Raw genomic sequence first — 11135 nt, 5'->3', positions numbered from 1 at the left:
GCTTAAAGTTTTTATTAACATATTTGCATAACTTAGAATACATTCTCAACTAATTTTTCAGGTTTCTTTACTAAAAGGGCCAATTCGCTTTTGTAATTACGCAAAGCAGATTTTTTAAATATTATATAGAATTGGGAAAACAACCTATTTTTCAATTAAAGCTTTTTCATTATTGATTTCTTAATTCAGATCTTAATGTGTGATACTGCCATTAGCAACACATTTTCTACTTGTGTGGATCTTGTTATTTGCATTAACTAAACTTCAATTTTGTTCTGCGATGAAGAAAAACATCTATTATTCCAATTTGAGATCATTTTCAACATGTTGCACACTTTTTTACATACCTTCAACTTTCAAAAAATATATGGAATCTGCAACTTCTGTTATTGCATGACGCATTGATTCCAACCCATTGAACTACTTATGTTTGTTGGTTTCCTTCTTGTGAACATATTCAGTACGTAGCATTGTGCTGTAACTTTACACATCTTTGATAGATAACACGATTACGAAGAACTCTTCTTAAAAACTCTTTCTTTACATTAAAAAAATAATTTAAAGGTTTGCATTGGTGGACTCGTTTTAATTTTTAAAAAAAAGTTGAACAATTGGAGCGAAAAGTTGCTAAAATTCTTTAAGTTGATGTAACATAGAAGAACTCAAAAAAACAGAATCAACAACTTGCAACGATGTTCACCATTGGAGATGCTATTACCTATTATTTTTGAATATAATTTTCTCTTGCTCCTACTTGCAAAATAGCATGGCCATGAATAATAATAAGGATCGTAATCATGCGTCCGAACCACGTCAGATGAAAAAGTTGTCTTAAAGCACAACAATCTTGTTCACACCCATGATTCTGGTTTGACCCACAGAGCCATATGCCACGCCATGCACACCGTAGCAACTTCCCCCATAGGCCATGCCAAAGCACACAATAGAAAAAAGCTTCTCTCCTGTCACACTCTCTCTCTTTCACTCTTTCTCTTTAAATTTATCACTTTACTCTCTTTTTCAGACGATGAACAACAACAACAACAGCAAGTGGTAGATAGAAAAACAGCACTTTGATTGGAACCACGGTTTTTTGTACTCACTTTCTCTTTCGACTTCTCTGCCTTCTGTCACCTTCTTATTTTTAGCTCTGTTCCCTATCCATGCTCTTTTAGCAGCTTCTATAAAACAAACTCTTCATGCTTCCAATTTCACCTCACACGTCCTCAACTTTTAACCACTGTTTTATTCATGTCAAATGGATATGTCGCAGTATATGGTGCGATCTCGTGTTTCTGCTTTGCTTCTGTAATTTCACAGCACTTTTCTCTCCAACCACCAACTCTTTGTTTTCTTTCTGAAAATACTGTGTTGCGTCACCCCACTTGAAATAAAAAAATGTTCAAAACTTCTTCTCTTCTGTGAGTGCAATGATCACCATTCCTCCTTGGAAATTCTGAAGTTTGAAAAGCAGAAAGTGAGTTTGCTGAAGTTACTTTACTTTGTTCTGTTTTTTTTTTCACGCTCACATGGTTACTGTCTTCTGTCTAGTATAGTCCATTCCTCTGTTTGTTTTTACTGCTCTTTTTGTTTATATCCACCGAGGATTTGATTGTTACTCCTCCCACTTTTTCGTGTCCTTTCTACTGCCACTGTTGCAGTTGTATAATAACACTAGCACCTTTGTGCCTCTCTCTCTCACTCATTATTTTTCTTGCATTTGAAACTTTCTTATTCTTGTTTTCCTTTGGTTTATACACTATGCTTTATTGGGACCCCCCAACCTTTATCAACCGTATGTAAGAAAAATGGAAATGGCAGTGTGTTTCTGTAAGGAAATAGTTGCTTTCTGCAAAATTCATGAAGCGCTCCGCTGAATGCATTGATACAATATAGACATTACTCTGATGAAGCAAGTGCAATTCATCCCATTCCTATCACTTTGTTTTGTTTTCTGTTGTCCATTCTTAGTGATCTCTGTAAATCCTCCTTTCAACGATGATGTGTTGGGGTTGATCATGTTCAAGGCTGGTCTAGAAGACCCAAAAGGAAAACTCTCTAAGTGGAATGAAGATGATTATAGTCCCTGCAACTGGGTTGGTGTCAAATGTGACCCTGTAAACAATAGGGTATCTTCTCTTGTTCTTGATGGATTCTCTCTTTCTGGCCACATTGATAGAGGTCTTCTGGGACTGCAGTTCCTTCAGATTCTGTCCCTTTCTAGGAACAACTTCACAGGGACCATAGCTCATGACCTTCTCAGCATTGGTGATTTACAAGTTGTTGATTTGAGTGAGAACAACCTCTCTGGGGTAATTCCAGATGAGATTTTCCAACAATGTTGGTCTCTGAGAGTGATTTCATTTGCCAACAACAACCTCACAGGTAAGATTCCTGATTCATTGAGCTCTTGCTACTCTTTGGCAGTTGTGAACTTTTCCTCTAATCAGATACATGGGGAACTTCCATCTGGAATGTGGTTTTTGAGGGGACTTCAATCAATTGATCTTTCAAACAACTTGCTGGAGGGGGAGATTGCAGAAGGAATTCAGAATCTGATTGATTTGAGGGAGTTGAGGCTGGGGAGGAACCTCTTCACTGGTAGGATTCCTGAGCATATTGGAGAGTGTTTGCTTTTGAAGTTGGTTGATTTCAGCAGCAATTCTCTCTCTGGGAGAGTTCCTGAGTCAATGCAAAAGCTCAGTTCATGCACATTTCTCAGCTTGCAAGGGAATTCATTCTCTGGTGGCATTCCACATTGGATTGGAGAAATGAAAAGTCTAGATACATTGGATCTTTCTGAAAACAGATTTTCTGGTTGGATTCCAAAGTCCATAGGAAATCTTGACTTGATGAGTAGGTTGAATCTTTCAAGGAATCAGATCACAGGAAACCTGCCAGAGTTGATGGTAAACTGCATTAAGCTTTTGACTCTTGACCTCAGCCACAATCACTTGGCAGGCCATCTTCCTTCATGGATATTTCGGATGGGTTTGCAAAGTATCTCTCTTTCTGGGAATGGCTTCAGTGAGGGAAATTATCCCTCACTTTCTTCCGTTTCTGTATCTTTTCATGGCCTTCAGGTTTTGGATTTATCATCAAATGCATTTTTTGGCCAACTTCCATCTGGAATTGGAGGTCTTGGTAGCTTGCAAGTCTTGAATTTGTCCTCCAACAATATCTCAGGTTCTATTCCTGTGAGTTTAGGAGACCTTAAATCTTTGTACATTCTTGACTTAAGTGGCAACAAGCTCAATGGAAGCATTCCTTCTGCAATAGAAGGAGCAACATCACTCAGTGAAATGAGGCTACAAAAGAACTTCCTAGGTGGGAGAATTCCAGCCCAAATTGATAAGTGTTCAGAACTAACATTACTGTAAGCACTCTATCATAGCTTCCATTTTTCATGCTTCATTCTTCTAATATAATTTAGTTGAGTTGTTTCAAAAACCTTTGTTTGGTTCTATTTTAGTTGTGAAAACTGAAATATTCAATGGAATGGTACAGGAATTTATCTCACAACAAGCTTATTGGCTCAATTCCTTCATCCATAGCAAACCTAACCAATCTTCAGGATGTAGATTTCTCATGGAATGAACTCTCTGGAAGCTTACCAAAGGAGCTGACAAATCTCTCCAACCTGTTCTCCTTTAATGTTTCACACAACCACCTTCAAGGTGAGCTACCAGTGGGTGGTTTCTTCAACACCATTTCTCCTTCATCTGTCTCTGGTAATCCATTGTTATGTGGTTCTGTTGTTAACCACTCATGCCCTTCTGTTCATCCAAAGCCTATAGTGCTGAACCCCAATTCTTCATACTCCAGTTCTGGCTCTTCATTCCAAAACCATCACCATAAGATTATGCTAAGTATCTCTGTCCTCATTGCTATTGGTGCTGCTATTTTTATTGTCATTGGTGTGGTGGTTGTTACTGTTCTAAATATCCATGTGAGGTCTTCAATGCCTCTTTCTGCTACTCCGTTTATATTCTCTGGTGGTGAGGACTATAGCGGTTCACCCGGGAATGATCCAAACCATGGCAAGCTTGTGATGTTTAATGGTGATGCAGAATTTGCTGATGGTGCTCATAATCTTCTTAACAAAGACAGTGAAATAGGTCGCGGTGGATTTGGAGTTGTTTATTGCACTGTCCTCAGAGATGGTCATTGTGTTGCAATCAAGAAGCTTACATTATCCACCTTAACCAAGTCACAAGAAGACTTTGAGAGGGAAGTTAAAATGCTTGGGAAGATCAAGCATAAAAATATTGTGGCACTTGAAGGTTATTATTGGACTCAATCCTTGCAGCTCCTAATTTATGAGTACCTAGCCAGAGGGAGTTTGCAGAAGCTTCTTCATGATGATGATAGCAGCAAAAAGATACTTTCTTGGAGAAAAAGGTTCAAGATCATACTTGGAATTGCAAGAGGGTTGGCCTATTTGCATCAAATGGAGTTGATTCATTACAATTTAAAGTCAACAAATGTGTTCATAGATTGTTCTGATGAGGCAAAGATAGGAGATTTTGGGTTGGTGAGGCTTCTTCCAATGCTGGACCCTTGTGTTTTGAGCAGCAAAATTCAAAGTGCACTTGGCTACATGGCTCCTGAGTTTGCTTGCCGCACAGTGAAGATAACTGAGAAGTGTGACATATACAGTTTTGGAATTTTGATTTTGGAAGTGGTGACAGGAAAACGACCAGTGGAATACATGGAGGATGATGTGGTTGTTCTTTGTGACAAGGTGAGAAGTGCTTTGGATGATGGCAAAGTGGAGCAATGTGTTGATGAAAATCTAAAGGGTAATTTTGCTACAGAAGAAGCAGTTCCTGTGATAAAACTGGGATTGGTTTGTGCATCACAAGTTCCCTCAAAGCGACCAGATATGGCTGAAGTGATCAACATATTGGAGTTGATCCAATGCCCTTCTGAAGAACAAGAACAAGAACAAGAAGAAGAAGAAATACAATGAATTTCAAGTTATAGTGATTGAGACATAACAGATATTGCATATACCTGGTGAAGAACAATCCAGTTTTCTTGTTTTAATGCTATTATACAATATAAATCATGCAGAGAATATTCACTTAATTTGTTTCCAACTTTTGTTTGTTGCTTCAGTCGTTGTTTTCCCTTTTGTTTTAGTTTTGGTCGTTTCAAGTTGTACTGCTGGATTTTTCTTCACCAGTTTGGCTGCTAATACAACAGTGTTTCAATAGTTCTCTTTCCCTACAAAGCTTGGATTTTTCATTTTTTTTCTAAACATTTTTGTTTGCTTTATGTTCTTCCGAGACAAACTGTGTTTCATGTTGGTACGAAACCCGCATGATATCTGGTTAATGCCACCCTAGTAAACAACATGCATGGAAAAACTTGTTTGGAACAGAAGTTGATCACTCAATTTCACTGGTTTATTAAAGAAAAAAAAATACATTTTTACCTGCTTTAGATGAGGTTATTAAAAAAGGTTGTCTTTATTTTTTTTTTATAAAAAGTTATTTAATTGTGATATTTTAAAACTTTAGTTTTTATTTTTTTTATTTAAATTTTAGTTAATGTAACATTTAGAAAAAAAGGAAAAAGAAGTGAATACCCTCTTTTTAAGAAAATAAAAGAGATAATTGTCATTTATTAAAAATATAAAAAGTTAATTCTTATTTTAAAACAGAGCAAACGTGGGTGTTATTTAGTTTATCTTCTAAGAAAATATGTGCAATTTCCTCTTTATTTAATTTAGTTTAATTAAAAGCTTAAACTTATATAAAATAATTAAGTTTGAGTTTAATTTACTTAAGTTAGTAATTATAACTTAACTAATTTTGCTTTAATGAAAATTTTTGTGGGCTATTTTTCATCTCTATCTCTATAGCATGTAAAATTATTTATACATAAATTAATTTTAATTAATGAAAAGCCATATATAATTAAGAAATAACTAAACATAGAAGCCTTACACATGTAAATATACTATAAGAACAATATATATATATATATATATATATATATATATATATATATATATATATATATATATATATATATATATATATATATATATAATGAAGAATTCTGTTTTTTTTTTCTATCTCTAAAACTAGTTGAGTTATGTATTTAACTTAATATTAAAAGGTTAATTAATCTCTTCCACTCTGAGTGTCTTTTCCACATGAAACAAAAACTTCAGAAATTTTGGAAAAACCAAATGAATGGGGAACAAAGAGAAAGCAACTTGGAGAGAAGAGTAAGAGAGGGAATGAGAAAGAAAAAAGGAAAAGTAAAGTGAAAAAAGCACTCACTTGCTTTATTAACACTTAAAGTTAGAATGGGACTCAATTTTGATTCCTTATTGTTAAACGTAGTACTAATAATTTATTTAATTGTCTAAGTGGCCCCATTAATAATTATAGAAATTAAGCAATTTTATTGATAGACTAATTTGATGGATAATTTATTTATATTTTAAAATCATTTTAAGATGCCAAATTTTTTAATTTTCAATTAGTGTTAAGACCATTCTTTTTTCTCTACCTTTGAATTCAAATAGTTTCCGTTGAATCACCAATGATATAAATTGTGTAATTTTAGTTTCCTGATAAATTATTAATCAATGTCATTAATAAATTTCAAGTGACAAAGACTCTATTAACAAAATTTCAAGTGACAAAGACTTTATAATCTATATTAACAAAATTAAAACTCAAATAACTTAAAAATACAACTTTAGGAGAGAGCATAAAGTAAGGTTTAAACATGTTTTTATTTCTCCATAAAATGAGTGAGTATTTCTATTCTTATTTTTTGTAAAAAGGTATTCTATTTTAATTTCTTTAAAATTAAACATCGTTGCTTTAATTTTTAGTATTATATGATATTAGTTAACTGCTTATCTGTTAACCAAATGGTCAAGTGGGGTATAGTAGTTTGTAATATAGTATCACTATATAACGCCTAAAAAATTCTTAAAATATGCAAAATAAATATTATTATCTATCATAAAATAAATTATGAGCTTGACTTGAAAATTGAAAGAAATGAAAATGAAAATGAAAATTACAAATTTTATAAAAATTATAAACATAAACAAGTATTTTGAATTTTACAAGAATAAAAAAAATATAAAATCAAAAGGAAAACATACTCAATTCATAACATTCTAAAAATGTAATTAAAGCGTTTATTTAACTAGCTTCTAATGGTTATTAACTATTCCGTAAAAAAACGCAATTGAATAGTTAAAGTGATTTTGGTAAAAACAAGATTTGAAAAGAGAATCCTATAACTAAGACGAGGTTCTTGGACATCATGAAAGTGTTTAAAAGCAGCACCAACTAACTCACTTTTTCAAATGCCAACATTTGGTGCAGTGATTTGTAATCATAACCATCTTCAAACACCTTCCACCCTTTATTATTGCTGTCTAATTCAGTGCACAACACTATAGAATTCTTCACTATATCTTAGTGACTAACATTTATTCTAACATCTTCTCATTAAGATTATGATGCATACAACCCATAACTGTGCTGTTCTTAAAAATTAAAGGGTTAATTAATTATGTTTCAAGTTTCTTCATACATTTTTATTTATTTTTTTAATTTATTAAAAATATTTAAATTTTTTCATATTTTTTAATTTAGTAATATGGGTATAACTGTTCCGTTGTTAATCGAATGAATGAGGTGACTGTTCTGGTCAATTTTATTACTTGTTATCACGTGTTAAGAATTTGTGAAGTTATATGATTAATTTAAGATGGTAGTGTAATTAACATAAAATTATGTGATTTTTATTTATTTATTCAAAACTTGTTAATAACAAAATTGTTATTGTAAACGGTAGAAAAAATGACATTTTAGAAGTAATAATGGTTTAAAAATAGTGGAACTCAATTAATTTAAGATTAAAAAGTTTTATTATAAATAATTTTGTTATAAACGAGTTTCATTATTTTAAAACACACTATCTTTCTAGAAACCCATTTTCTAGAGTTCTTTATTCGCCTGATTGAAGATCTGAGACTATAGGAGTGATCCTCGCGACAAACTCTTTAATTTGGACCAACTAATTTCTCCATTCGTGTAAGTTAAGTTCAATCCTATTTCCTTAGTCTTCTTATAGTTTCTGTTGCATGTAGGGCTTTTCTCCTTGCATGTGTCCTTTTAATCTTATATATATATATATATATATATATATATATATATATATATATATATATATATATATATATATATATATATGTTGATCATTGATCATAACGATAAGTCCTTATAGTTCCTATGATGTTTCTATGTGTATATAAAGCATCCTATTTGATTAGACGCAATTTGGTGTTCCAAGAGTTATTTAGGTTGTCTTTTACAAGTAAGGGAAGCAAGGTTTTTGTTGAATTTTGGTGTGAACATCTTGGTAGTTAATTATGATGTGGTGTGTTAAATTTATAAGTTATATGTTGACCTGTTTGATATTTAATTTGTATTTGGTCTTGATTTGGGAAAAAGTTTGAATTTGTGTTTTGAGTGATTGGGTATCATTTTTAAACTCTCTAAAACCATTTGGAATAAGAAACACTAAAGGAAAGGTCTCCAATTAGTCAACTTCACAGGATCAAATTTTCCCAAATTGTTGTTTTTGATACACTGTTGGGTGTCGTTACAGTACTGCCAAGCATTAGGACACTAATTTGGCATCATCGGACGCCACTTTTGGAACTCTGGGAATTAGATGTTAGTGGGTTCCAGGGGCTGAGTGTCGGGCGCCACTTTTCGAGCATCAGGTGCCACCCTATTTTTCTAGTTTGCATCATCTTGATAAAATGAAGATTCCTACTTCGTTAAATGTCAGGTCGAGATGAAATTTTGACAGCTGACCCTAGACACGTGATTCTTCACTTTGACTGGTGGAATCTTTGTGTATGTATATGTTTGAGATTGTAATTGAATGTGATGAATTAATATTATACAAGGATATGATGAAAGAACTATCTATGATTGTTTGGTATGATAAACTTGGTGTGAAATCATGTTTTATGGTGAAGTGGTAAGATTATAAGTATAAAAGTGAACCAGTGGAATGAAATGGTTAAGGTTGAATTGCATCCTTATTTTGAGTCTTGGCTTCTAAGGAAGAAGTGCAATCTTCACTAGTAAATTGTTAAGCATTGGCTTGGGATATGTGTTGGTCAAAAGTTATCCTATACCCTACTAGGTTTACAAACTCATATAGAGTGCTGTGACCTAGGTGGTGAGAGTTGAAGGAGGTTCTTATGGAGGGATTAGGGGTAGGACCAATAATTTGGCGATGCCATAAATAACTTACCCTATCCAAAGGAAATCGATTCATGTTGGTTAGGCTTAGTAGAGTTAGGACCTTCGTCGCAATCCACTTTTATGACATTTGCACAATTTCTTATATCTGAGTTAATGCATATATCCAGATAATTGAGTATAGAGAGTTTGTAATTATATGTTTGGTATTTTTTTTATGAATGTTTGAAATATGCTATTTTAGGATGTATTAAGTTTAACTATTATATGATTATTTCTTTTATAAACTAGCTTACCTTTGTTTATTGTTTGTATGTGTTGTGTTCTCTTTTTGCAATGATCATCACCTTATTGGTGTGAGCTGATGGAGATACATGTGTACATGCACCTTTTGATGTTGAGGAGCCAATTGTCTCGGTGATGATCGACTTTAGATTATGATAGGTATAATATTGCAATAGGTTCATAGTATAGTAGCTTGAGAATGTATAAGTTATATTACTATAGTCTTATCTTATAAGACTGTACTAATTTATGATATACATTAGTTTATCTGTCTTTTGAATACTCATATTGAAATGTTTTATTTTGGTAGTATTAAGCTATTAAAATGGGATGTTACAATTATAGAATTATTTTGGTTATCTAAATCGTAATATTATTTTATATTAATTATAAAAACTCACATTTTTTAATATATAAATAAGTTAGATGATAACACTACACCATTTTGTAGTTTAAACAACAACTTTAAAATGTTGCCTAAAGTAAAAAAACCATAGTCTTAAGTTTAGGCAACGATTTTACCACAATTTTCCAATCGTGGAGTATACAGTAATGGCCATTGCTAAGACAATTTTTTTTCACTAAGGCCACAAAACTTTTGAAAACCGTTACCTTACACCAAGTATCTAGAGCTAGTAGCTAGTAGCTAGAAGTTAGAGCTAAAAGATAGAACTAGTCGCTAGAACTAGTAGTTAGTGCTAGTAGCTAGAACTAGTAGTTAGAGCTAGTAAATAGTAGCTAGAACTAGTAGATAATAGCTAGTAGCTAGTAGTTATAGCTGGTAGCTAGTAGCTAGTATCTAGTATCTAGAGCTACTAGATACAATTAGTAGCTAGTAGCTAAAGTTAGTAGGTACAATTAATAGCTAGTAGCTAGAGCTAGTATGTAGTGGCCAGTATCTAGAGCTAATAACTAGTAGCTAGTAGCTAAAGCTCCTTGCGAGAAGCTAGTAGCTAATAACAAAAACTAGTATCTAGAGTTGGTACCTAGAGCTAATACCTAATAGAGTTGGAAAAATAATTTGTATGAACTGCCTGGCGGTGACGAACACCTGCCAGGCGACGTGAGTCAATTTGATTCGATTTTGGCATTTTGGGGGTTTTTGGGATGTTTGATCGGGAAAAGAGAAGTTGCAATTGATTGTCAGTAACTAGAAGTGTTAATTTGATGAATTGCGTGTGTTTAGAGGTTGAATTAGACAAAATTGCCATGAACCTTCTTCTGGGGTTGAAAATTGGGATTTTCGATGATTTGGGAATAAGGGTTTGTAATTGAACGCAAGTTGATGCTGGGATTAGCTATGAATTGAATATAGGGTCACGGTTACCTTGTTCGATTGCGAAACAGCTAAGGAATGCAGAGAAAAGTACTGGGAAAATGAGTGAGGGCATTCGCAAGTGATGAATTCCTGGGAAATTGCCAAAAAAGTATGCACCGCTTGGCGGCACGAGGCCTGCCGCTAGGCACTACCGCAGGGAAGTGCCTCTGTGTGGTTGCGAAGTGCAGTTTTGGGTTTTGGGAGGTCTGGTGGATAGGGGGTGTGGAAAAATTAAATCTGGGATTGGTAGTTTATTATTTCGCGGGTGG

General features: G+C 33.4%; 1 protein-coding gene across 2 annotated transcripts; it reads left to right on the top strand.

The window, feature by feature from the left end:
* Positions 1-999: 999 nt before the first annotated feature.
* Positions 1000-5228, top strand: LOC114165753 (leucine-rich repeat receptor-like protein kinase PXC2). Of its 2 annotated transcripts, XM_028050324.2 has the most exons (3): positions 2171-2385; positions 2451-3376; positions 3508-5228. In XM_028050324.2, the coding sequence occupies exons 2-3, from the start codon at positions 2475-2477 to the stop codon at positions 4970-4972; spliced, it is 2367 nt and encodes a 788-aa protein (XP_027906125.2). In that variant the 5' UTR covers positions 2171-2385; positions 2451-2474; the 3' UTR covers positions 4973-5228. The 2 variants fall into 2 exon arrangements, with proteins under 2 accessions (XP_027906124.2, XP_027906125.2); XM_028050323.2 differs by having other exon boundaries at positions 1000-3376.
* Positions 5229-11135: the final 5907 nt, after the last annotated feature.

The sequence above is a fragment of the Vigna unguiculata genome, chromosome 10, assembly GCF_037176805.1.
Source record: "Vigna unguiculata cultivar grain cowpea cultivar isolate G323 ecotype 2 chromosome 10, ASM3717680v1, whole genome shotgun sequence".
Taxonomy (NCBI): domain Eukaryota; kingdom Viridiplantae; phylum Streptophyta; class Magnoliopsida; order Fabales; family Fabaceae; genus Vigna; species Vigna unguiculata.
Note: the sequence above shows the minus strand (reverse complement) of the source record. Positions and strands in the feature narration are given on the sequence as shown.

Excerpts from the sequence above, each read along its gene's own strand:
- LOC114165753 (XM_028050323.2), top strand. The coding sequence starts at position 1,908 with ATGAAGCAAGTGCAATTCATCCCATTCCTATCACTTTGTTTTGTTTTC. Across the intron at positions 3,377-3,507 it reads TGTTCAGAACTAACATTACT|GAATTTATCTCACAACAAGC; the intron begins GTAAGCACTCTA and ends GGAATGGTACAG.